Source organism: Colletotrichum costaricense (genome assembly GCF_030867565.1).
Source record: "Colletotrichum costaricense strain IMI 309622 chromosome Unknown Scaffold_4.1, whole genome shotgun sequence".
Lineage (NCBI taxonomy): Eukaryota > Fungi > Ascomycota > Sordariomycetes > Glomerellales > Glomerellaceae > Colletotrichum > Colletotrichum costaricense.
The window spans coordinates 118,471-143,608 of NW_026848233.1; the positions used below are offsets into that span (position 1 = coordinate 118,471).

General features: G+C 54.4%; 12 protein-coding genes across 12 annotated transcripts; 8 read left to right on the top strand and 4 right to left on the bottom strand.

Moving 5' to 3' along the window:
* Positions 1-889: 889 nt before the first annotated feature.
* CCOS01_04053 (uncharacterized protein) lies at positions 890-1,809 on the top strand (the record flags this gene model as incomplete). The annotated part of the gene is made up of 3 exons (XM_060452236.1): positions 890-1,058; positions 1,125-1,312; positions 1,378-1,809. Coding segments are annotated over 3 exons (789 nt in total), but the record flags the coding sequence as incomplete, so codon positions are not given.
* Positions 1,810-1,868: 59 nt separating this feature from the next.
* Positions 1,869-2,654, top strand: CCOS01_04054 (uncharacterized protein; the record flags this gene model as incomplete). The annotated part of the gene is made up of 3 exons (XM_060452237.1): positions 1,869-1,948; positions 2,191-2,303; positions 2,374-2,654. 3 exons carry the CDS (start codon positions 1,869-1,871, stop codon positions 2,652-2,654), a joined length of 474 nt encoding a protein of 157 aa, XP_060316195.1.
* Positions 2,655-7,973: 5,319 nt separating this feature from the next.
* Positions 7,974-8,923, top strand: CCOS01_04055 (aldo/keto reductase; the record flags this gene model as incomplete). The annotated part of the gene is made up of 2 exons (XM_060452238.1): positions 7,974-8,471; positions 8,528-8,923. 2 exons carry the CDS (start codon positions 7,974-7,976, stop codon positions 8,921-8,923), a joined length of 894 nt encoding a protein of 297 aa, XP_060316196.1.
* A 216-nt stretch (positions 8,924-9,139) lies between these two features.
* Positions 9,140-9,730, bottom strand: CCOS01_04056 (HIT domain-containing protein; the record flags this gene model as incomplete). The annotated part of the gene is made up of 1 exon (XM_060452239.1): positions 9,140-9,730. The coding sequence occupies one exon, from the start codon at positions 9,728-9,730 to the stop codon at positions 9,140-9,142; it is 591 nt and encodes a 196-aa protein (XP_060316197.1).
* Positions 9,731-10,367: 637 nt separating this feature from the next.
* On the top strand, positions 10,368-10,645 carry CCOS01_04057 (DNA directed RNA polymerase; the record flags this gene model as incomplete). Its single annotated transcript, XM_060452240.1, has 2 exons — positions 10,368-10,570; positions 10,621-10,645. The coding sequence occupies 2 exons, from the start codon at positions 10,368-10,370 to the stop codon at positions 10,643-10,645; spliced, it is 228 nt and encodes a 75-aa protein (XP_060316198.1).
* Positions 10,646-11,112: 467 nt separating this feature from the next.
* CCOS01_04058 (uncharacterized protein) lies at positions 11,113-12,414 on the bottom strand (the record flags this gene model as incomplete). Its single annotated transcript, XM_060452241.1, has 3 exons — positions 11,113-11,912; positions 11,965-12,276; positions 12,333-12,414. The coding sequence occupies 3 exons, from the start codon at positions 12,412-12,414 to the stop codon at positions 11,113-11,115; spliced, it is 1,194 nt and encodes a 397-aa protein (XP_060316199.1).
* A 329-nt stretch (positions 12,415-12,743) lies between these two features.
* CCOS01_04059 (uncharacterized protein) lies at positions 12,744-14,849 on the top strand (the record flags this gene model as incomplete). The annotated part of the gene is made up of 1 exon (XM_060452242.1): positions 12,744-14,849. One exon carries the CDS (start codon positions 12,744-12,746, stop codon positions 14,847-14,849), a length of 2,106 nt encoding a protein of 701 aa, XP_060316200.1.
* A 743-nt stretch (positions 14,850-15,592) lies between these two features.
* CCOS01_04060 (glycosyl hydrolase family 53) lies at positions 15,593-16,916 on the top strand (the record flags this gene model as incomplete). Its single annotated transcript, XM_060452243.1, has 3 exons — positions 15,593-15,660; positions 15,762-16,729; positions 16,789-16,916. 3 exons carry the CDS (start codon positions 15,593-15,595, stop codon positions 16,914-16,916), a joined length of 1,164 nt encoding a protein of 387 aa, XP_060316201.1.
* Positions 16,917-17,933: 1,017 nt separating this feature from the next.
* CCOS01_04061 (uncharacterized protein) lies at positions 17,934-18,464 on the bottom strand (the record flags this gene model as incomplete). Its single annotated transcript, XM_060452244.1, has 1 exon — positions 17,934-18,464. The coding sequence occupies one exon, from the start codon at positions 18,462-18,464 to the stop codon at positions 17,934-17,936; it is 531 nt and encodes a 176-aa protein (XP_060316202.1).
* Positions 18,465-19,525: 1,061 nt separating this feature from the next.
* On the top strand, positions 19,526-20,734 carry CCOS01_04062 (Mpv17/PMP22 family protein; the record flags this gene model as incomplete). Its single annotated transcript, XM_060452245.1, has 4 exons — positions 19,526-19,594; positions 19,847-19,937; positions 20,018-20,562; positions 20,618-20,734. 4 exons carry the CDS (start codon positions 19,526-19,528, stop codon positions 20,732-20,734), a joined length of 822 nt encoding a protein of 273 aa, XP_060316203.1.
* Positions 20,735-22,131: 1,397 nt separating this feature from the next.
* CCOS01_04063 (phosphoglycerate kinase) lies at positions 22,132-23,795 on the top strand (the record flags this gene model as incomplete). Its single annotated transcript, XM_060452246.1, has 3 exons — positions 22,132-22,197; positions 22,540-22,960; positions 23,029-23,795. 3 exons carry the CDS (start codon positions 22,132-22,134, stop codon positions 23,793-23,795), a joined length of 1,254 nt encoding a protein of 417 aa, XP_060316204.1.
* A 442-nt stretch (positions 23,796-24,237) lies between these two features.
* On the bottom strand, positions 24,238-24,841 carry CCOS01_04064 (DSS1/SEM1 family protein; the record flags this gene model as incomplete). The annotated part of the gene is made up of 3 exons (XM_060452247.1): positions 24,238-24,277; positions 24,340-24,454; positions 24,700-24,841. The coding sequence occupies 3 exons, from the start codon at positions 24,839-24,841 to the stop codon at positions 24,238-24,240; spliced, it is 297 nt and encodes a 98-aa protein (XP_060316205.1).
* Between the last annotated feature and the right edge of the window lie 297 nt (positions 24,842-25,138).

A 25,138-nucleotide genomic window follows, 5' to 3' on the forward strand; every position in this document is an offset into this window, starting at 1 on the left:
TTCTCACACTTTTACACAACCCTTGTCGGTTTAGGATGCAAGTCGCAACCAGTGCTGAGTAGTACGTGTTGGCAAGCCAGGACAGCCTCTACAGCATGGGAGCACTTTGTGAGTGTGGTCACACGTCACGTACGCGACGCGCCCTTCTGCCAGTATGGCGAAGCAGCTCATATCTCTCCTTTCGGATCCGCCCTTCTTGGAGGATCCCTTCCAGTCATTGTTGACTCAATGGACGGACTCGCTACCTTTTCCATATCTCTCAGTCTGTCAATTCTACGTCAGCTCGACTACGGCATGCGCTGGTCTTAAGGACATTCGCTATCGAGCCTCAAGGGCTGTAAGTGCAGACTTGAGCAAAGAGTCCGGTCAGGCGTCTGCCAAGCAGTGACGGATTAAAGACGGAGCGGAATTGCCTTTGCGACCCGGATGGACTGGGAGTCACTGGACGGGACTTAGGTTGGTACCTGGACTCGGGAGTCTAGCACGTGATGACGGCGTTCATGACGTCCCGTCCCGGGTAGAATCACGTCAGCGTGCGGTCAGCTATCATGGTTTACTCCTTCACACCAAGGGTGTGTACACATCGAGAAATTGCTAGCGATTGAGGACTGCCATTGGCTTTCCCAGCTACAGCTTTCAGCTACGGATACGGCTTTTGATTGACACAGGGGGACACCAGCAGCAACCGAGAGCAACGCAAGTTGGAGGCAGAAAGGGGGAAGACTGAGAGAGGGATATTGGGGAGGACTCTGGACGGGAAGAGGGGAGGGCTCTCTTCTCTGAGGGCACAGGATCGGAGCTTCGTCTTCTTCTCTCCCACCTCGGTGATGCTGCTGCTTGCTGCACGCACCTTAGGTCCGGGCAGGGATGGTGATGCTGTTGCTTCCCCAGAAAGGTCCGAGCTCCTCCTGCTCGACAGACCAACCAGAGCGTCAGATTCCGAGTTCGAAAGCTGACCGTCGACCAACTTGCGCCGCGCCAGTCTGCTTGGTTCCCTGTTTGGATCTTCCACCCAACCCCGATTCCTCCGCGCACGCCTACGTTCACGCCCGCGCCGCCCGCGCACCCTCGCCCTCGCGCGATTCTCTTTCTCTCTCCCGTCTCTTGCGCTCACGTCTCTCCAGTCTCCCCGTCCGCTGGTCGTCTCGTCTCGTCTTTCTCTCTCTCTCTCTCTCCCCTCAATCGCCGGCTTGCACCCCCCGACAATCGACTCGAAGCTCCCCCAGCCACCCTTCAGTCCTCCACCCATCCATCCACCTTTGGCCTCCCTCCTCTCAGTCCTGGCCTAGTTCTTGTCTCTGGGCCTGACTGGGTGACTGGGTGAAGCGGGACTGGGTGTTGCTCCGGCTCAAAGTCTCTGGCACTTTGTTCCTTGGGACCTATAGGCTTTGGCTCTTTACCTTACTACCTCCGGCCGGCTCTGCCTCGCACACGCTCCCTCGCAAACAGTATGGCACAAGGCGCACCACGGAGCTGAGAGAGGGAGCTCCCCTACCCCCTCCTCAGTCCTCACTCTCTTGCGCACCGCAACGCACCACACCGCACCACACTGCCTCGCACTCTCCCTCCTCTCTTCTCTTCCTCGCGCCCGCCCATTGCGCTCCCAGAGAGCCAGAGCTACCACCAGTCGACTCGCACCCACCCACCTTTGACCTTGCCCCGTCCTCCCCCCATAGCTTTCCTTGCGCCAACCTACCTACCTTGCCTACCTTTCGTCCTGGCCATCCCCCAACTTTCTCTCTCTTCTCTCTTTACTTCTCCTACATATCTCTCTCTCTTCCCATCCCTCTCTTGCTTGTCTCCTACTGAAATCTCATCCCGAGACAACCTAACACACCCAATTGAACCCTCCGGAGCTTCATCACACAATGTCCACCCGCAAGAGAAAGCAAGAAGAGGAGGAGGAGCTTGTCTCCCTTCCCGATGACGACGGTGAAGAGGAAGAGGAGTAAGTCGTTCCTATCCTGCCCATGCCGTCGACCTTCTTCGAGAGTAGTAAACATCAAGTGATGTTTCTACTCCGACCTCGAACTTGTATGCGCAGACAGAGCTATCTTGTCATTGAAGCTCCAATATTGCCATAGCTATGCGCCGGGCCCATCCAGGGTTCTGGAAGCATTTTTGCGTACACAGCCGCTGTCCGGCATACCATCTCCCTCGACCATACAACTGACAAGGTTCGCCCATCAGGTATGAATCAGAGGAAGACGGAGAGGAGGGTGATGACGACGTCGAGGAAGAGGAGGAAGACGAGGAGGAAGAGGGAGATGCCGAGGAAGACGGAGACGCCAACGGCGTAGACGGTAAGCCCGCTCGACAGCGCCCTATAAGCCAATACATCTAGGACAGACAGCTAACGTGCAGGACCCACAGAGAAAGCTCCTCCATCGAAGAAGCGGAAGACCGAGACCGCTGCCACGGATGATGCGGCCGACGCTGAAGAGGCCGCCGATGAGGAGGAAGAGGCTGAAGACGAGCCCGAGGGTGAAGACAACGCTGAAGAAGAGGAAGAGGAGGCCGAGGCCGACGAGGAGGCTGCCAACGGCGTCGAGGACGCTCCGGCCAAGGGCGATGTCAAGGCTGCTGAGGCACCTGCCGCTACCAACGGTGATGCCGCTAAGGCTGTTGCTGCTGGCGGTGACGCCGAGGAGTAGACTCGTCGTGTGTTCTATATAGCAGTATCAATCTTATACTTCAACTCCATCGGTTCTTTCATGTGCGACTGTCAGTTTGTCGAGTGTTCGATTATGGTGTAAGAAGGGGTGTCTCAACAGCATCCTACTTTTATGGCGTTTCCTCCGTGATGTGATGCGATGCACCTTCATCCGGGATGTTCTGTCAATGACAATCTGATGTAAATCAACATCTTCTGTACGCGATGTAAATACCTATGAGCTGTTTTCAACTTGCGACAGAATGCGACAGTCCTCAGCAATGGCCCTCACATGCCAACCACTTGGGTCGCTCTGAGCGCACGGATGTAGTTCGTTTCGTGTCCTTTCCTTCGGACTGAGGGGGAAACTTTGCGAACATTTGCGTCAAGAGAAACCGCAAAGGTAGGACCAGCAATTCGGGAGGACAAGATGTGAGATATTCTTCATTCATTTTCTATAGATTGGGTGTCAATTGAGATGCAGACATACCCGATGCTCGACACTTATTCGGCCTGCTCTTTTTCGCGCCTACTTGCACCTACCTTATCCAATGAAGTATGACTCCCCCTTTTCCAACCCTTTTCGAAGAAAGATGGTGGTCCTCCGTATGTGCGTGCTCCCTGGTTGGTTTGATTGCCGAGTGCAGGAGAGGATGGGTGCTGACTGGCCGCATAAAAGGTCCCCGTCGGCCTTTTGAGCGACGTTCGATTAGGGGGGCCAGTCTTGGGGGCTAAAAAAAGGGCCGGGCCTTCCGTTCGGCTTCTCGGCTGAGGGTTGGGTTCCGGGGATCCGCTCACGATGGGCGGGTGGGGGCCGGTCGGCCGGGGGGTTGACATCTTCGGCTCCGGAAAGGGAAGAGAGAGAGCGAGGGAAAAGGGGAAAAGGCTGGCATCTCACGACGGGAGAATTCTCGCCATCGTGGATGAATGAATGGGTCATTCGCTGTACGCGTCACTTTTGCCAACCAGAGTGCTTGCTAGCACAAAAGGCAAAAGATACATGCAACACCGGGCATTCGCCGGTGGTCTCCGACCCGACTACTACTCCGGCCCTCACTAGTTTATCGATAGGAGAGCGGACGGGATCCCGAGTTCTCCAGTGGGTGTGGTCGCATGTGCTGTGTTAACGGAGTGGCGATGCTCAAATTGGTGGAGGTTGGTGGTGAGGCGATGGAGAAGGGTCTCCAGCCTGGGCCTGAGTGGTTCCTGGATTCTATGGGTATTGAATGACATAGAAGAGCTGACTGGTTGCAGCTTGGTTCGGCAGATGTTCAGAACCTCGTCCATTACTGTAGTGGTCGTTGACGGGCTTGCGAACCTACTTTCGCTCGGCGTTCTCCCTGTCCACTCCCGGTCAATACAGAACAAAAACTTGATAACGAGTACCAATGAAGCAAAGACTTACAGTAGAATATTGGGAGCAAGGCGTGCTTGATGATATGGACGTTCGGCGGCCGTGGCATAACAAGGCAAGGCTCCGGTTTCCTCGTAGATAAATTCATGATTAAGAGTCACCAGCTAAGGGCCCTGTAAATCATTCTATCTGCCTCTCGCTCACATGACCATTCAAAAATTACATGTTTCTATCACTAGAAACACAAAGTGACAGCGAATAGTCCGAAAATTACAAGCTCTTGAGCGTTTGGAACTCGATACTGACTAGATTATGTGCGGTCCAACGTGGTCTTTATTTTTGAGTTTTGCTACTTATTCAAGCAGGATACCGCTCAAAACTCTTGGTATTTCTACCACGCAATGTACAGCTCGCTCGACTCATCAGGCAAGATGTGTCTAGACGAATTGCCCTTAGAACCACATACAAAACGCTGAAACCTGGTGGCACGTCAGAGTTCCCGCACGACATTTGGCTCCAACTCTCGGAGAATACGTTCTCAGTATTCGTATAAAAGCACTAGTAAAGAGTTTTGTAATAGCAAGTTTATCTTACGTTCTATAGTGTCCATAGGTCTGCGCAAGTGTTTGGGAGCCCAGGAATATCTCGTAGGATCCACGGGAGAATGCATCCTACGAGAATGTATATTTTTACTGCTTCATAGTGGTATCACCTTTCGATAATACTATAGCATTCTACATCTCTTAGACTGGGCCTATTCTATATAGAATACTCTATCAATAGTCCTAGAAAACGAGAGCCACTAGACTACCTAAGTGCCTATATTTCCAAAATTTGTTCATGTTCTTGTATGCTATCAGTGAGCATGTGCTTTTCCTATGTGATCAGAGTAGTGGTAAATGCTTAGGAGCGTCTTATATTAGCTATAGCGAGGGTTTATAGACATTGTTTTGCGTACTATGTGTGAGGTTAAAAAGAGGAGAAGAGGATGGGGAGAGATAAGGTGATGTTGCCAAATGCCTTCTAGACATCGACGAGCCCGATAGGACGAAGGTAGCCTGTCTCTCAAGTCCCATTACCGCCTGCTTACCCCTCCTTGCCTTGTCCACCCGGCATACCCAGTAAGTAACATCACCGCAAGCGTAGCCAGCAACCTCTGCCTGTTGATAACCTCCCATTGTCGCCCTGCTACCTAAGGGGCGTTTACTTCCATCACCTGCAAGCAAGCTAGCTCCTCCAAATGATGGTGGGCGTCTCAGTCAGTGGATAGACTACTTCCGATTTTTCCTACGTCAGCTGGAAAAGAGACCACAGTACATGGCGCAACATGTACCATGATAAACAAACCCCTAGCACTAGAATGGGGTGGCTTGAATGAAGCGAACAAGGGTACATCAGTAGATTCGTGCCGAGGCTTGTATTTGGCTAGACGAATATGGCGAATATCCTGATGAAGTTTGCGGAGTATCAGATGGAAGACGACCCGGCGTAGACCCAGGTCAATGAGAGGAAGTAATGGCGACCTCGGGTAGTCTAGACTAGGAGAAGGTCTGGGGCACTGTCATGTGTGTTGCCACATGAACTGCAGGGACTTAGGAAGATGGGACTGGCAGGGGCTAGCTAGATGTATTCTGAAGCAGGCCTGGTCTCTGCGTATTGGGTAGCCAGTCTCTGTTATGGCTGAGTAGACTTCAACGGCAAGCAATGTACGATGAAATGGACCTTACCAGCCCAAGCCAGTATCCAGCCTGTAATCAAAGGCGCGTTGAGATGAGACAATTGATCAAGCAGGCCACAGTTACCTCAATGACTCTGCCAACTTGATACCGTAATCGGCTACGGATACATCGAGCCCATTCCGGTAAGCTCATCTCATTCGACGATCACGCCACTGATGGGGTCAGTTGGGTACCTCGAACCGGGACAATCTGGGCATTGCCGAATGAACTATCCGGCTGAAGGCGATCGGCCCGAGTCTCGGGGATCTAATGTGACGTTGTGCTTAAACTAACTACATATCGTTGTGTCTTATATTTCATGTGAAGCATTGCTTGATTACTCGCCATCGACTCGTCCTGACATTTGACCAGCTCTTGTAAGAGGCCTTGGTAGAAGGCTTGGTATCAATCATGAGAGATGAGAGCAGTGACCGGCAGTACCTCAGACCAGGTACGTCTTTCATAACCACGTTTCATGGATCAAAGTCTTGGCTTATGGTCCAACAGGGATAGACAGAGCGGCTTCGACACGGGAGATGAAGTGTGACGGTTACTGGCTCTCTGAGAGCCAAATCTGCGCTCACATCTTCACTCAAACGATGGGAAGCGCTTGGAGACTTGGCCGACTTCGTCTATAGTCTTGCGCAATAGTAATAATATGAAGCAAAGTATGAAACAAGAAGAGGCTTGGAATGTTAAGAAAACGTGAGCAGAAGAGGGGGGAAAGAAGCCAGAGGGGATGAGCTCCTTTCCACAGTATTCTAACATATTCTTTCTTCACATCATTATTCTTCAAGAAAGAAGAAACAACACAAGTGTCACAGAATGCAAAGAGTCGTGGCAAGGTGGGGGATAGTTGGTTTCCTGGCAAGACATTCGTGCGGCTGCAGTGGTGCGCAAAAGAGACGCCAGGTCTGCGCCCAGGTTCCGCAGGCCCGGGAACTGGGCGTCAGAAGTCCACGACTAGATGCGCATTGAATTCAAGATTATTATGACAATGTGGTAGTCGGCGCATGTGTGACGTCCTGGCGTCCTGTTGGCCCGGCAGAGTCGACGTCAACGGGGCGAGTGTGGATTTTATGTGAAAGGGCATGTCGAAAAAAAAGATTATGGCGCGTCGGTGTACATTTGCCCGGTCCCAGCGACGCGGATTGGGACGGGTAACAAGCGGTGCCAATCAGGCGTGTTGGAAACGAAACGGCTGACGGTGACTAGGTCCAGGCTGGCTTGGTTTTCTCTGCTCGGCGCGAATCCCCCGGCCGCGTCTTTATTTCTTGTATCTTTGCCCCTCTATGTACTCACCCCGCCGAGTTGTCAATGACACAGTGAGAGTAATGGAGGCATATGGCATGGGTTCCTCTCTCGATGGGTAAGAGGGGGTAACGGACCGAGAGATAGAGGGCTGGAGGAAGATTCAACTGGTAGAACTGCTCCCTCGGGGATAGCGGCACCACGGCAGGAACCAAACTGCCACATCTAACAGGTAAAAGATCCAATGATACAGACAAGTAAAAGAAGGTACAAGACGACAGAAACACAAACGCTGGAAGCGGATAGGCTGGCGGGTCACAGGTCGGCAAGTGCCCGCGCCCCGGCGCATTCAGGCGCATCCAACGCGCATAGAAAATAGAAAAAAGAGAGAAAAAAAGATACAGCCCCCGGTCCTCCGTTGCTCCTGCGTCATTCCCAGGCGCACACGAGGTGGGGGGAGGGGCAACTTTGTGCTCCGTACCCTCTTTGGAGGGGGCAGGATCAGGGGTTGGCGGGGGCCAAACAACTCAATGGACTGGACCTTCCTCTCCTTCACCACCTAGCTCGTGTACCTACCTACCTATGTAGAGAGAGGGAAGGAGAGACAGGAGAAATCGATACCTCGCGCTTAGGAGCGTTATCTACCGAACGCAAGTACTCCGAGTGACACTAACCTCACCTTCCACACTTACACAGCACTTCAGGTACTAAGTAAAGTACATGGCGGGTAGATAGGTAGATAGATATGCGACCAAACAAAAAAGGCCAGGTGCAAAGGATACCGAGCTCATTAGGTATCATCTAAGTCATAGCTTCCACTGCCTGCTTACATGATTTCCCGCCGTCTTGATCACATACAAAAGAGCTCTCCCCCATCCCTTCCCGAAGAATCTCTTGCTATTCCACGATAACTCCTCTCTCTTCTCATATTGAGTCTTTTACTTTCTATTCCAAGATACCCCCGACTCTATAGTCTACACCTCAAACACTGCCCAAAATGTCCCAGACCTCCCGCACCTTCACCCTCAACACGGGTGCCAAGATCCCCGCCATTGGCCTGGGAACTTGGCAGTCCGCCCCCAACCAGGTCAAGCTCGCCGTCGAGGCTGCCCTGAAGAACGGCTACCGCCACATTGATACCGCTTTCGCCTACCAGAACGAGAAGGAGGTCGGCGACGGCATCATTGCCTCGGGCGTCCCCCGCGAGCAGATTTGGCTCACCACCAAGCTCGACAACCCCTGGCACAAGCGCGTCCCCGAGGCCATTACAAAGTCCCTCGAGAACCTCCAGACCGACTACGTCGACCTCTACCTCATGCACTGGCCCTCCAGCACCGACCCCGACGACCTCAAGAAGCACTACCCCGACTGGGACTACGTCGACACTTGGCGCGAGCTTCAGAAGCTCGTCGACACCGGCAAGGTCAAGAACATTGGTGTCTCCAACTTTGGCCTCACCCACCTCAAGCGCCTCCTCAACGATCCCTCCACCAAGGTATTTCCCTTTCTCTTGGACTTCTCCAGAACTGTCCGTACTAACAATAGACCCAGATCGTCCCCGCCGTCAACCAGATCGAGCTTCACCCCTGCAACCCCTCCCCCAAGCTCCTCGACTACTGCAAGTCAAAGGGCATCCACGCCACCGCCTACTCGTGCCTGGGCAGCACCGACTCCCCTCTTTACACCAATCAGACTCTCCTCGAGATTGCAAAGTCCAAGGACCGCACTCCCCAGCAAGTCCTCCTCCAGTGGGGCTTGGCCAGAGACGTCAGCGTCATCCCCAAGTCCGTCTCTGAGGGCCGCATCAAGGCCAACTACGACCTCGACGGTTGGTCCCTCACCGATGACGAGTTCAAGAAGATCTCCGCCATCCCCGACCGCTTCAAGGTCTGCGACGGCACCTTCCTTCCCGACGGTGTCAAGGTCTTCTTCGGCGATGATGAGTAAATGTCCAGTCCGGGTGGCAGTGTAATGAGTGAGAAAAAGTGGTGGACTCACATAATGAGTTAAAAAGAAACGAAACAACGCTACGGCGTGATAAGACATGCTGCTACGCATAGGCAGCTAGGACATGATAGTCCTTGATATACATGAAATGAATAAACGAATCTTAAAAAAAAAGGAAGAAAAAAACTCTTCGTCGCACTCATCAAAACCCGCCCATCAAAGCTTCGGCTTGTGCTTCTCCTCCCTCAAGATATCAGCCACGTTCTCCCGCAACTCCTTTGCAAAATGCTCCGCGTCCTCATCGTCCAGCTCTTCCCTCCGGCCCCGCCCAAACATGGTGAAGCTCTCGCTATACCGCCCGCTCGCGCGGATCTCGGGTCGCGGAATGAGGTGGAAGTGCATGTGCATCACGACCTGCGCCGCCGCGGCTCCGTTGTTCTGCACCACGTTCCAGTCCTCCACGCCCGTCGTGCGCGCCAGGGCGTTGGACAGCACGCGCAGGTACCGGCCCATCTCGGCCGACTCGTCGGGTGAGGCGTCGGTGAGTTTCGGGCGGTGGGCGCGCGGGCAGAGGAGAAGGTGGCCGCGGGACAGCGGGAGAATGTCGAGAAAGGCGATGAGGAGAGGCGTGGAGAGGACGACGAAGGCGGGCGTGGGGATGCGGTTTGGGTCGAGGGTCGAATTGTCGCCTTCGTCTTGTGGGGGTTTGGAGGGGTCGTAGGGAGGGTATTCTGTTGCAATTACGCAGAACGGGCATTGGCCTTCTGGGTGGGATACGCCCGCGTCGAATTGGGAGTTTGGTGTCATGATGGGGTGGTCGGGGGCGGTATCGTGTTGTTTGTGGTTGTGTGGAAAGCCGGGGAGAGCTTTGGCATTATCGGGGGTGTAGATGTGTTGGGGGAGTCTAGAAACGCCCGCTGCGTTGTCTGGTGTCGTCGCTTTGAAAGTATTACAGAGTTCGAAGGAATTCTATCAGACTAGCGAGGAAAGAACCGAAATCTAGAGGGCGATGCGAAAGACGTGAGGTTTGTTGGGCAAGCTACGGCGTCCAAGAGATGTTTCTTCCAAACCACCGGGAAGCTCTCTCTCCCCCAGGAAATCAGGGCAGCGAGGTAGGTAACTTACGGGGAAAGGTGCGGATAGCAAGCGATAACCTCGGGAAGTGGGCCAGCTTACCTTAGACGCCCCTCCTGATTCACCAGAGCTCCACCACCGGCTTCACACCGCCCAACATTCTTCTTTTTTCTGCCGTTTCTATGCGCCTTCACCGCCTGACAAATTGTCATCCCAGCCCCACCACGCCTTCTGCCTGCATTTCCAATCCCGCCGCCTCTTTGAAGAAAATCGCCAAAACTTCAATATCCGACGCGCCATTCCCACCCGAACGCAACGAATCTCTCCGCCGCCGCACTCTACCCCTTCGAAGGATACAAACCACCACAACATGTCCCGCGAAGCCTACCAAGTCCCCACCGCTGGCGCCGCCTCCGCGCCCAGCGCCGCCGCCTATCAGTCTTACGGCTCCGAGGGCCCCCAGATGCAATATCTCTGCGGCGATTGCGGTCTCAAGTTCCAGTTGCGTCGCGCCGATCCCATCAGATGCAAGGAGTGCGGTTGTCGTATTCTTTACAAGGAACGGACCAAGAGGTGAGTTCTTACATGCCATGGAGACGGCGTAGACTGACTGTGTGGGATAGAATGGTTCAGTTCGAGGCGAGATGATTGGAGAAAAGATGTAGGGAGAGGATTTGATATTCGCGCGACGTGTGTACGCTGGAGGAGCGGGACAGCAGTAGCGATGTGGTGCTGCGCATTCGAGAGTCGGAATTGGATGACACACGAAGTGGTAGACTCGAGACTGCATGGGAAGAGAGTCTTGGCTGCCTGCAAGAGAGCCGCATATTCTTCAGCAGGGAAAGAGTCTCATACGAGGGACATGTATGACAAACAGCCAACTATCAAAGCAAAGCCACAACGCATGTGATGCGCAAGGGCTGGGGAGTTCAAGGTTGGGGGGCCAAAATCAATTCATAGAGCAAGGCATTCTTCTGCACCTGTTCCTTCTCCTTTTTTTCTTTTCGAGGTATCTCATGATAATGCAGCAACCATCTAAAACGCCATCCCCTTGCCCAGTTGTTCGTTCATTCTATATCAAATAAATGTGACCCGCGCGTGTGTGCTGTGACGTCTCATGTCGGTCGCGTGTGCAGGTACTTTGCAAAACTGCCATCAGCCATGATGGAGTCGCCCTCAGCCTCCATAGCCGCCTCGTACCGGGCCTGAAGGCCCTCGCGGTCATCCTCGTCATCCGGCATGTCGTCGTCGTCCACATCGCTGGCGACATCAACGCCATCGTCATCGTCGTCGACGGGCTTGACAACCATTGGCTTCTTGCCTGCGTCCACCGACATACCCTTCATCATCTTCTCCACTTCGTGATCGCGGGCCAGACGCTTCTTTTCTTCACGCTCCTCGCGCCTGCGCTTCAGCTCGGGGAGGTAGTCCTGCTTGAATTCCTCGGCCTTCTCCTCCACCGCAGCGAAGAACTCGTCCATGCCCGTTCCGAGGCGGGAGCTGACGGGGACAAAGCTGAGGTGGGAGTAGAACTCCTCGAGCATGAGACTCATGGAGTTGAGGAGACTGCCCATGTAGCCGGAGCCGCCGCTGCCACCCTCAGACGTTTCGTAGCCGCCAATGACGTCGCTCATCTCGTCTTGCTGGAGAGCTTGCTGGAACGCCTCGAAATCCGTCATCCACTCCTTGGCAAACGTTGCGTCTTGCACGTCGGTCTTGTTGAAGACCAAGATCATGGGGAGCTTGGTCTTGTAGAGAATACTGCAAGCGTACAGCATGTTGGACATGAATGTGCTCGTGGAGGTGGTTCGAGGGGTATCGATAACGTAGGCGATGACGGTCGGGAAGGAGGACGCGAGAGACTCGAGAAGAATGGTTCCACTGGCGGACCAAACGAAAACCTCAATTTGTCCGGCTGCGGCAGTGTTAGTAAAGAGAGAGTCTGCCTAAGTATTCAGCAGACGTACGCGTATCGACAAGGATGTTCTTGATGGGCTTCTTGTCGGGGTTTGCAGGGTCTGGCGCAGCACGCTTGTCGAGCAGGTTGACGATTTGATCGACCTTTGTCGCGAAGAGGTTTAGGGACGTCAGGATACCACCGTTCGGCCCCAGGTTGTACTGCTTCATGACCTCCTCATAGTTCACCGAGTCGCGGATGTCAATGTTGCTTTCGAAAGGGACGTTGAGCACCGCGGGATCCAGGTTGATAACGTAGGGAGGATCTTGCTTGCCGTGCAGGTATGAGTTGATGCGTCGCATAAAGGTCGTCTTGCCTGAGCCTGGTAGTATTGGTCAGCGACACACTGAGCGCAAGACGAGGTTGTGTATTCCTTACCGGCCATGCCGACGACGACGATGGCAGTCGGGGTCTGGGTGGCCGCATTCTCGGCGGGGGTTTCTGCGGATGTTGAAGCCATTCTGATGTGGTGATGGAAATTCGCGTGCGGCTCTTCCACGGAGTGTTTGGTTCTCTTACGGGCGGTCGCTAAGAAAAAAGTTCTGGAAGAGTTGCAAGAGCTGAGTGCCCCGCGCGGGGCGTCGGAATGAACGAAACCCCCCTGTAAGTTGTACATAACGACTACCTAATCAGACACCCCCTGTCATTGCCAGAATCTTGATGGCCCGTGCTGGGAAAGTGACGTTCCTCCCGCGTCGCCAATTCGTTTAGGGAACCTGCAGAAAAACAGGTGATTGCAGCTGGTAGCTCCATCGTCAACTAGCAAGCTTCCCACCTCTAGGCACAGCAATGATGGACGGCCTCGACGAATTCGAAAAGGCCCTGGCAGCAGAGAAGGGCGAGAAGGAGCGCATCGAGCGCGAGAAAGAAGAGCGTCGACAGAGGAAGAAGCAGCGCAGTCACCATCACCATCACCGCGATCGGTCTTCTGACAGACATCGGGAACGCGATCGCGATACACACCGGAGTCGAGATGGCGACCGCGACCGAGACCACGACAGGCATCGACAGCACAGATCCCGTCGCCATGAAGAAGATGGGGATGATGGTCACAGACACAAGCGCTCTCGTCATGAAAAGGACGACGAGGAGCGGCGGACGGACACCCACGAAAAGACATCAGATCCGAAAGAGGACTTGCCTATTCCGGACGAAGAAACACCGCAAAACTCCAAGAATGCAGAGGCACCGCTCATGCGCGATTCTTGGATGACTGCGCCGTCGGCCCTTGACATCGACTACGTCCAGCGGAAACAGAAGGAGGTTAAGCCACCACCAAAGGAAGAGACTCCGAGAGTCATTCACGACAGAGAAATCAACAGAGACTTCGCTGAAGTGGAGAATATTCCGACATCGGATGAGAAGGCCGCGGCAAAAGAGCGGACGGTCAATTACAAATTCGGAGACAATGGCTCTCAGTGGCGCTTGACGAAGCTTAAGGGTGTCTACTCCATGGCTGAGGAGTCTGGCCGGTCGGTTGAAGATGTTGCTCTGGAGAGATTTGGTGATTTGCAAGAATTCGACGACGCGAGAGAGGAAAAGATCGAGATGGACAGGCGCAAGGTGTATGGAAGTGGTTACGCGGGTAAGGAGAAGCCTACGGGAGACCTTTATCGCGAGCGCATGGAGAAACACCGACAAGACGAGACACCCGCCGCACGAGACGATACCCACGATGTGGAGCAGGGCGTCATCATACCCGACAATGCCATGCAGCATATGCCCATGGACCAGACCGCCTTGAACAGATTGCGAGCTCAGATGATGAAGGCGAAGCTTCGCAGATCACCGGATGCTGCCAAATTGGAAGCCGAGTACAATCAAGCCGCAGCAAATTTTGCTACGAACGGGCCGCAGTCTGTTGTTCTTGGTGTCATGGATAACCGAATGCTGGCAGGGACTCGTGGTGAGGTCAAGGCCATCGAAAACAAGCGTGGGCGGGAGCGCGGGAACGTTGAAGCCAACGAGGACATGTCAATCGAAGACATGGTTCGCGAGGAGCGCAGGACCCGCGGTCAAGCAGGCGGCGAAGGTATGCGGCTCGCTGAGCGCATTGCCAAGGATGGCAAGTTTGACGACGACCTCGATTACATGGACGAGAATGCGGACAAGCTTGCCAAGCGAGTTCACAAGTCCGAGGTCAACCTCAAGAATGTGGCCGTCAACGAATATCAAAAGGTGTCACGGATTCTGGATAATTGTCCGTTGTGCCATCACGAAGACAAGGGACAGCCTCCTCTGGCACCGGTCATCTCTCTTGCTACGCGCGTATTCCTGACGCTGCCTACGGAACCTGAGGTCAGCGAAGGCGGCGCTGTGATTACACCCATGGCACACCGCAAGAACCTGCTGGAGTGTGACGACGACGAATGGGAAGAAATTCGAAACTTTATGAAGTCTCTGACGAGAATGTACCACGAAAAGGGCCAAGAAGTCATTTTCTACGAGAATGCGGCCACGCCGCAGAGGCATCTCCATGCGGCCATGATGGCTGTGCCGATCCCGTACGAAGAGGGCGCGACGGCTCCGGCCTACTTTAAAGAGGCCTTCCTCACCACGGAAGATGAGTGGTCGCAGCACCGGAAGATCATTGACACGGCCGCCAAGGCAAGAGATGGCATGGGCAGGATGGCGTTCCGGAGGAGCATCGCAAAAGAAATGCCCTACTTTCACGCGTGGTTCACGCTCGACGGCGGCCTCGGGCACATTGTCGAGAACTCTGACCGCTGGCCGAGAGGAGACCTTTTTGCAAGGGAGATAATCGGGGGCATCCTAGACGTCGGCCCGGACGTGATCAAGAAACAAGGACGGTGGAACAAGGGTGACCGGAGAGTCGAGGGTTTCAAGAAGAAATGGAGGAAGTTCGACTGGACCCGCGTCTTAGCCGATGGTTAAGCTTAACCACAAATGGAACGTAATTATCAAGGCTATATCAATATCCGGAGCTTCGACGTGATAAACCTCGGTTGAGAGTTCCGAGAGGGCCGTGAAAGGATTGGTTCAAGGTCTGGGAGAGGCTGGCACGTTGGCTGGGCCCCCCAATTCCCATATGTTTTTCTCGAAGCTTCATCCCCGCCCCCGTCACCTGATGATGCCAACGGCCACCCACGTCGAGGCCCAGACTGCTGGAACTTGGCACCCCCAGCCAGACCAACGAAGCTATTGTTGCTACTGTAACTCGTTGGAGGCACAATATCCGAAAATTGCGGGCGAGCAGGGGTCCACCACCTCCAGCTCGCGCAGGCGCACCAATCGTCAGCGTGCCGAGTCTGGGGTCTCCCCCGGTAACCCCGCGATGAGTCCCCGCAGTTCGGGCCGTCTCCATTCTGTCAGCTGCTGCTTTGCCTGCCGTCTTGAGTGCTTCTGCCCTTTGGAAATCTTCCGTCGAATGGTCACATTGGCCCGAGAAGAGAAAGGAAAAACACAGAGATTGCCGAGACCCGTAACGACTGACAGCTCGCTTGCGTTTATTTTGAACCCTTGCCAGAGTGGTGAAATCATGGTTCGACCTGATGCCTAGCCCGGTGGGCGGTGAGGGGGTTGTTGCGATTGATATATAACACGGCTGTTGCGTCGTCGAGGGAAGGGCTGGAGAATTGGCTCTTTGTGTGTCTCAACCGCTGTGATATCATCTCATCATGAAGTTGCTCTCTCTCCTCAGCCTCACGGCTCTGGCCACGGCTGTTCCGGCCCCGGAGCCCGTCAAGTACGTTCTCACCACTTAATTTCATCACTTACACCGAAAACACACACCTTGAGGCACTAGAACAATGATAACAGGAGGCTAACATGAAGAAACGCAAACAGCCCCGGCCCCGGTCACGGCAAGCCCTTTTTCTACAAAGGCCACGACCTGAGCTCTCTCAAGATGCTCGAGGAGAACCAAAACATCTACATTGACACGGCGCGCGGCAACGCGACTCGCCCGGCCGACGACATCCTCGCCGACGGCGGTATGAACGCCGTCCGCCTCCGCCTGTGGGTGAACCCGCCTGACGGCACCTACGGCCTCAACTACACCATCGACCTGGCCAAGCGCTTCCAGGCCAAGGGCCAGCGCATCTTCTTGGACTTCCACTTCGCCGACAGCTGGGCCGACCCGCAGAAGCAGCCGCTGCCCGCGGCGTGGCCGACGCAGCTGGAGCCCCTGGCCGGCACGCTGCGCAACTACGTCCGCGAGACGCTCGTCGCCTTCAAGGACGCCGGCGTGACGCTGGATATTGTGTCATTAGGCAACGAGCTCCGCCACGGCACGCTGTGGCCTCTCGGCCAGGTGAACGTCGACGTGCAGCCGTGGTCGGCGCTGGTCAAGAACTTTACCAACTTTGCGACGCTCTACAAGGCCGCGCGGGCGGGCGTGAAAGACGCGACGTGCGCGGGCGTGCCCAAGCCCGAGGTCATGATCCACCTCGACAACGGCTGGAACCTGACGCTGCAGGAGCGGTGGTACGGCGCGCTCGTCGACAACGGGGTACCGCTGTCGGCGTGGGACAGCTTCGGGTTTAGCTTTTACCCGTTCTACGGCACGTCGGCGACGTTTGCGAACCTCAAGAACACGCTCAAGGTGCTCGGAGAGAAGTACGGCAAGCCGATGCAGGTTGTCGAGACGGATTACCCTGCCATCTGCAACGGGCAGTGGAACCCGATCCCCGAGTCGTCGGAGCCGAGTATCCCGTATAATGTTGATGGTCAGGTGCAGTGGATGAAGAAGCTGCTCAAGACTGTGAGGGAGACGCCCAAGGGTCTTGGACAGGGTGTTTGGTACTGGGAGCCTGGTGAGCACTACTCTTTTCTGTTTACTGGTTGTGAACTGAGATGCTGACTCTTTTGATAGCGTGGTTGAACAACACGAGCTTGGGAAGTGACTGCAACGACGCCGTCTTGTTTGAGCCGGATTACAGCCAGTGGCCCAAGACGTTTGGATACTCGCGCTCGTCTGTCAATGTCTACTTGGAAAAGTAGGCCGGTGCGTCGCACTGAGAACAGGGAGGTCTAGGTTGAAGTCTGAAGAGCTGCGGTCCGGACTTCGGATAGCTGCTGTTGAGCATGGGCACAAGAGCAGTAGTCGCAAGTGGCAGGGGGATATGAACTGCTGCTTGAAACAGAATAGTTTCGATGCTAATGATAATTCAAAAATACCCGAAGGTTACGGAATTCAACTTGAATTGGCTCTTGGGATGGTCTCAAGTCTCACTTGACTCGTCAGTGCTAACTGCTTTGAGTGAACAAGGCTGTGAAAGTATTCTCTTCCGTATGCTTTTGCTCCTGTTCTCAGCTTACTGGCCAATCTGCTGTTACTGGTAATGCTTGACTTGATGTGACTTTTGATTGTGATAGCTACAGCAAAAGACTGAAGTGGGCTTCATGGAAAGTGCCCCTCAAACACTTAGCACATCAACCAGTTGCGAGCCCCTTTTTTCTACTGTTCAACTTGACAGCAATTACCCGGCTCCCGAGAAGCCAGCTGCATCAGGTTGCGGAAAAGGGAGGCATCTGTCCGGGAAGTATGTTGCGATGGTGTTGACGTTGCCGGCGGCCGGCAGCTTGTAGATGGTAGCATTGACACGGTGAATGCCCCGACTCAGTCGAAGGGTGCCTTCATCTCTTCATACTTTTCAACCATTATTCTCGAGAGATTAAGCAGGAGGGAGGCGTTGGGAAACAAAATGTGACAGATTAAACAAAGTGGTATGCCGCGATCAGGTAAGATGGTCAGGGTTCATCCTGCTAGGCAGGACCCCTATGTTTAACAAGCTCATACTTTCACTGCAGCGCCGTTCCGTAACTCTGTTTCGATTGGGCGCGAGGCGGGAGGGCGTCATAGTCATAGCCTTTGGACACATGAGATTGTTGAGAAGGCAAGTGACTTGTTCACACGCCGGTCCGTTCTACAGGAGGTCTTGAACGAAAAAGCTTGACAAGCACACAAACACGACAAGCTGGTACTAAGTTGGAAAGTAAGTGGTGAATAAAGAAGCTTCACCCTGGTACGTCACTAGCCATGCGATGGGAGTGGAAAACAGCGGTTACCCCACGAATGTACGCGTGTATGAAACGGGAGCATTGATCGGGAGAGCAAAAGTCGTGTTTGGGGTTTCTGTGCAGGGTGTCGGTCGGTTTGAAGAAACAGATGAAGTTTGTGGATGGGGGTGTGTGCTGTTCCATCTGACTAAGGTGTCTCACACATGAGGTTGTTGTTTGGATGAATACATAACACTGTTGGTCTGAGGAATGAGGTTGTGAGGGTCGGTGTAAGTGAGTGAGTGAGTGAGGTGAGGTGGTGAGCGACCTTGAATGGGCATTGAACGGTGAGAGGACCCAGGAGGATGCGGGAAGGAGCTGGTGGGGGCGTAGGCTGGTGAGTGCACTGTGCGGCATACGGAGGGGTGCGGCTTCGGTAGGGTCGGGGCCCGTCGGGGAGCTCTTGAGGCCCGCTGTCCATCCGCAGTGTCGTTGTCTGCCCCATGTTTCTGTCCAAACTTGAGCCTTGAGACACTGGCCAAGATCCATTTTTAGCCAGCCTGGGTGGTTGCGGTTCTGCCTGATGGTGATCTGTGGGGAAGCGGAAGGCGCCAACGACACAGTGTTAATCCTGAGGAAGGTGTGGCTTGGGCCGACTATCCGCCGATGATTTCGCAGACAGGAGGGAGGAAAGAGCTCTGCTGATGCCTCACCTTCCTTTCGTGGACGGACATACCTACCGCAGTAAGGTAAGGTAGAGGACAGGAAGATACTTGTCGGTTGTATCTTTTAAAGTTCCATTGCTTTGAAGCACGCAAAGCAGCAAACCTGCAGCACCATTCCATCGTCTTATTCCCGCCTCTTCTTTACCACTCGAGCGAGGCAAAAAACAACCAGGATCAATCTTTCTCGGTTGCAGCGCGCTTCATGACCTGCCGTGCCTGCCATTGCATTGCTCCATTTCTTTTAGATCCTGTCCCTCCCATTTCCTGCGCTGGTCTGTCCTCTCCTAATTATAACCCCCGTCGCATCCGTCCTACATTACTCTCGCCAAGTTTGAAGATCCTTCTTCTTCATCGCTGCTGCTTCATCGGTCTCGCCTCCCCGACTCTCTCGGTCAACCGTCTTTCTGCTTTCTGTCAGACCAGCGGGAACAAAACCTCCGTCGCCTCCCCTCCAAATCACCCAAACCAGCGATACCGGCCAATCATCCGCCTCCCGTGCGCCACAACGAAGCACATCAGTACCCTTTTCTCGCTACGGTGTCGTCATTCGTCACTCGTCACTTCCCGTACCCAGCCTTTCGAAGCCTCCGCCTGTAGAAAGCACATCCAAGGGTCCTCGTCACCCTCGACCATATTTTTCATCCCTCCCATCGCCTGTCGATTTGCTTGCCAAATCGTTACCTCACTTCTGAGAGGCAATAAACGAATCGATAGCGGCGCACCTTATCGATCCGGCTCCCCCAACCCGAAGCCAAAAGCACAAACCAACAGAACCGAACCACCGCCCGGTCGCCGCCTCCTTCTCTCATATTATTCTTTTTTATCATTTCCTTCTTCTAGAACCTCTTTCCCACCCCGGGCGCCTCCTCTGTATAATCCGTCACCATGTCGTGGGAACTCTCTCGCCGTCGCATTGTCCGAGCTGTCAACAGCAAATACATTTATGGACGCCTCGTATGCCAACCCCTTCCATAGCACTGTCGTACCTACCTGCCTGCTCCATTCGTTGCTTTTCGTGTTGCCCCTAGAACATTCCTCACACGGTTGAATCTGAATCTTTGCTTGGCTGTCTTGCTTTCCCGTCCGCCACCTCCGTACTACCACTTGCGCTTGCGCTGTCTCCTATCGCTGCATCTCTTGCATCTACGCCTATCGCGCCGCACCTGATCAAGTCAACTTTGCGCTGACCTACGAACCTACTGTTAGCCACTGCTTCACGCAATCATCATTCTTATCGAAATGGCGCTCGTCGCCCGGTTGGTGTCCAAGTCCAACCAATACTACGATGAACGGCCACGTACGTGCCTCCAAGGCTCCCACATCCAGAGTTCGCCATACTACAATCCATCATCCATACTGACTCTATTGTCGCAACAGTGCTCACCATGATGGTGACCAACGCCATCCTCGGTGGCATCGCCGATACGACCGCACAGACAGTTACCGCCCTTCGCCTGAAGGCCGTCCGTAAGCCCGGCGGCGTCGACAAGGACGATGGCATCGCGATCGAAATCCACGACCTCGACCGCAAGAACCCCTTTTACGAGAAGGACCTCATTCCCAACATCAGCAGCCTGCCTCCCCCCTTCGACTTCGAGCGCCTGACTCGCTTCATGGCCTACGGTTTCGGCATGGCGCCCCTCCAGTTCCGCTGGTTCAAGTTCCTGTCGGCCACTTTCCCCATCACCAAGACCAGCGCCTTCGTCCCTGCCATGCAGAGAGTCGCCTTTGATCAGCTCATCTTTGCCCCCTTTGGTCTGCTCTGCTTCTTCTCTGTCATGACTGTCGCGGAGGGCGGTGGACGCCGTGCCGTTATGAGCAAGCTGCGCGACATGTACATTCCCACGTTGAAGGCAAACTTCATCGTCTGGCCTGCCGTGCAGGTTGTCAACTTCCGCCTGATGCCCATGCAGTTCCAACTGGTAAGTTTGAAAAGCTGAACGGGAAACACTTGGAACGTATGCTAACACTACGTAGCCCTTCGTCTCTACGATCGGTATTGCCTGGACCGCCTACCTCTCCCTCACCAACTCATCTACCGAGGTCGATAACCGCCCCGGCGCCCGCGAGGACGACCACATTCGTCTTAGCTAAATTCCTTACTTATACTTGATTTCCTCGTATCTTCGGTCTGCAGGTTGGTATGGGACGGGTCTGGTCGACACCATGGCGAGCACACGAGAAGGTTATACCAATGAAGCACAGTCGTACTTAGAATTTGTTCGATCGTTACAAGTAAAAAAAGAGACAGCAACGGCATTAACGGCATCGGCTGCTGCGACGGTACAGGCGTCTGGTGTTTTGGGGTCCGACATTGATTTAGGAAGGCCCTCTTTTCATCGTCTCTCTTTTGTAGCCAGCAGTTGTAAAACGCAACGAAATTGAACACAACGGTTCATTCATGATATCTGATGCTTTGGATGAGGTATGGTCTGAGAATGTTGTAATGGCTCCGATTTTGGACCGGCGGATCTCTCGGTGATATTTTGAAGCTTGTCACTGAAAGCAAACCCCGGTCACCTTGGCTGTTGAAAATTGTTGCTATAAAATACCACAGCAGGTTTTGTGCACAGTCCTCGGGTCAGGACTGCTATGTACCAACAATAGCGTCTGAAACGAAACCATAAGATAGCCAAGATGCTGCATGGTCTTTCCGTGTGTTTTGCCTTGCCTTCCATGTCATGTCTCTAGTATCGGGCGATAGGTATTTTGGCTACGGTCCGTTGATTCCGGGTGGACGGCCGTGACCGGGGGATTGGTTGAGGAAAGCGCAGTTTCTGTGAGGTATCAGACTACCATCACGTCACACACCCATGGCGGGGCAGGCCGCAAGCACCAGCACCCCCGCTGTCGCAGCTGGCCGATTTAGTGGAAAAGCACTGGACAGGGCACCTAAGGTAAGGTAGGTAAGGTAAGCAAAGCTCCCCCCACTGATACGCCCAATCTGGGTATCTACCACCCATGGATAAGGTACAGTAATTGCAGGCTTGCAGCAGCAGGGCCGAAAATCAACCCCGCCAACAGAAAAAAAAAATGTTATGCAAAAAACCGCCGAGCAAAGATGCCCCTCCTTCCATCCTGCTTGCTCTGCCTTACTACGTATCAGTAGCGTCCAAGTCACTGGCACTGACTGGCAGTAACAGCAGCACCCCACCATCGCAAGCTTCCCAACGTGAGGTGCCCGTGTCGAACCACTCGAATTGACTGATTACTGCATGTTTTACCCCCCCCTGCCCGCGCTGTTCTTAGAAGTGTCCGGCGTGGTGTCCAGTCCCTCCCTCAATCACTCCATCAGGTCCAGCCATCCCACCTTGGGCAAGGTAAGTAGCGTGTGTGTGTGTGTGGTAGCTACCTTAGCTAAATATACCTCAGACCTTTTACTACTTCCTCAACGCATTCCCTCCCCTCCTCTTCTTCTTCCTCTTTCTACTTCTTCAACCTACAACTCTACCCTTCATCCTCACACATTTGCGCCCCTCACAACCGCAATCATGTCTCTCGCCAACAAGCTCTCCATCACCGATGTCGATCTCAAGGGCAAGCGCGTCCTCATTCGCGTAAGTCGTGCCACTCTTACCATGTTAATGTCCTGGCCTTGAGCGTTGCTTGGGACGGTTTTGGTGTTGGTGGTGCCTTTGTTGCTGCTGCGGCGCTGCGCTGCTGCTCAAATTACCCCACCATGCCACCATGCCACCCGCACCCGCGCCTGATCCCGGGTATCACCTCACACCCGTTCCGTGTTCTGGCGATACGGGACGAGCCGCGGGTATTCGACTCGGCCACCCTGCACATGCTTCCTCTGACGGCATTGGAATACACCGGGAACGCTGGGCACGCTTTCAAAAGCCACGGTCCACTAAGCCGGAAGGTCGGACTCCCCTTGCTGACCCCTCACCTAGGTCGACTTCAACGTCCCCCTCGACGCCGACAAGAAGATCACCAACAACCAGCGTATTGCCGGTGCCGTCCCCACCATCAAGTACGCCATCGACAATGGCGCCAAGGCCGTCGTCCTGATGTCCCACTTGGGCCGTCCCAATGGACAGGAGAACCCCAAGTACAGCCTGCAGCCCGTCGTCCCCGAGCTCGAGAAGCTGCTCGGCAAGAACGTCCAGTTCGCCAACAACTGCGTCGGCAAGGACGTTGAGGATCTCGTCAACAAGGCCACCGACGGCCAGGTTGTCCTCCTCGAGAACCTGCGCTTCCACATTGAGGAGGAGGGTTCCGCCAAGGACAAGGAGGGCAACAAGACCAAGGCCGACAAGGCCAAGGTTGAGGAGTTCCGCAAGGGCCTCACTGCCCTCGGTGATGTCTTCATCAGTATGTCCATGACTCTTGATTGCCATTGAGAACCCCGGCTTGTCTCAGAAGCTGACATGTCCAACCAGACGACGCCTTTGGCACTGCTCACCGCGCCCACTCCTCCATGGTCGGTGTCGACCTGCCCCAGAAGGCCTCCGGTTTCCTCATGAAGAAGGAGCTCGAGTACTTCGCCAAGGCCCTCGAGAACCCCCAGCGCCCCTTCCTCGCCATCCTCGGTGGCGCCAAGGTCTCTGACAAGATCCAGCTCATCGACAACCTGCTGGACAAGGTCAACACCCTCATCGTCTGCGGTGGCATGGCCTTCACCTTCAAGAAGACCCTCGAGAACGTCAGCATTGGTGACTCCCTCTTTGACGAGTCCGGCTCCAAGACCGTCGGCAAGCTCGTCGAGAAGGCCAAGGCCAACAACGTCAAGCTCGTCCTCCCCGTCGACTACGTCACCGCCGACAAGTTCGACAAGGACGCCAAGGTCGGCTCTGCCACTGACGAGTCCGGCATCCCCGACGGCTGGATGGGTCTCGATTGCGGCCCCAAGTCCATTGAGCTCTATAAGCAGGCCATTGACGACTCCAAGACCATCCTCTGGAACGGCCCCGCTGGTGTCTTTGAGTTTGACAACTTTGCCACCGGCACCAAGTCGACGCTCGATGCCGCTGTCGCCGCTGCCGAGGGCGGCAAGATTGTCATCATCGGCGGTGGTGACACGGCCACCGTTGCCGCCAAGTACGGTGTCGAGAGCAAGCTCAGCCACGTCTCCACCGGCGGTGGTGCCAGCTTGGAGCTTCTCGAGGGCAAGGAACTGCCCGGTGTCACTGCTCTGTCGAGTAAGTAAATCATTCCTCGTACAGTGGAGAACGAAACCTCTATGGACTTGATCGGTCTGATAGATGGGAAAAGGCCGGCCTGGTAAGGCCAGTCTTTAGGACTCGGGATGAAAGAAATGCGCGTGCGGGAATGCAACGAACGCAGAAGCCCATGCCCGGAAAAAAGGAGGGGCGCTCATGATGAACGTAATGCCCTCGTGTCATGTCCTAGGATCATTAAACGTCACGATATCAAATAAACAGTAAAAGTAGAGACACATCTCGTTCCACAGGGAAACCCAAAGGGGAATTTGGAAAACCTCGTGTGCCCAGTTGCGATTTCATTCCTGGTATGTCGCCAGCCGTATAGAGCTCGTTACGTAGTGTAGTCTATGCCGTGATTCCCACCAAGTTCACCCATGCGTCATTCCGCCTACTATCATCGTACCCCACACACACACCGCAAATGGCTTATCGTCTCTTGGATGCCTCAACCTTCTTCAACTCCTCCCTGTGGTATTGTCAGTGATCTCATTATGAAGGTGGTCTCGAAGGGTTGGGGATTTGCCATACTTCAACTGCGCCGAGAAGTCGTCGGTCGTGTCATCGTCGTCCCAGCTCTCCTCCCACAGGTGCTGCGTCGAACCACTGCCGCCCGCAGCTGCCTCGGTCTCTTCCTGGGGCCAGTCTGTGGTAGATACGTTAGCATTTGTTTCTTTCTTCGCAAACAAAGCAGATAGAATAGTGTGGCGTGTCTGTCTATGTTGGCCGGGAATGATGATCCCGCTCCAACGTAGCTCGAGGTTACGATGGAACAGATGGACCAAGTGATGCCATCATCACTCCCCCATCATAGTAAAGCCGAAGCAGCAGATGCTCCTTCAAACACTATGGAAAGGAGATTATCGACAATGAAGGGTAAAAGAGACGTACCGTCGACGGGGAAATCCTCAAATTCGTCGTCCTCGCCGAGCGCGGGCTTCTTCGCCGCCGCCGCCTGCTGCTGCGTCGTCTCGTCGGCCTTGGGGTCCGCGGCGGAGGCGGTCTTGTCCTGGGGCTTTGCGTCTGAGGCCATTGTGTGGGATCTGTGTCTTTGTGGTGGTGGTGGATTGAGGAATGCCTTGCGCTCCCTCTCGGTTGTGCGAGATTGCGATTGTCGTCGACTGAAGGGTAAGATTGACCGGATTCCTAGAGAGTTTTTTTTTCGTGGGTTTCGCAGGTTTCGCGGTGTCGCTGGTTGTGATTGTGGTGGGTTTGTGGTGTTGGAGTTGCGGATTGGTGATGATGATGGTGTTGGGAGGAGCTAGCTTGCTTGCAGGCGATGGATAGGTAACAGGCAACGCGGGCGGACGGTCGGTGGTGGAAGGTTGTC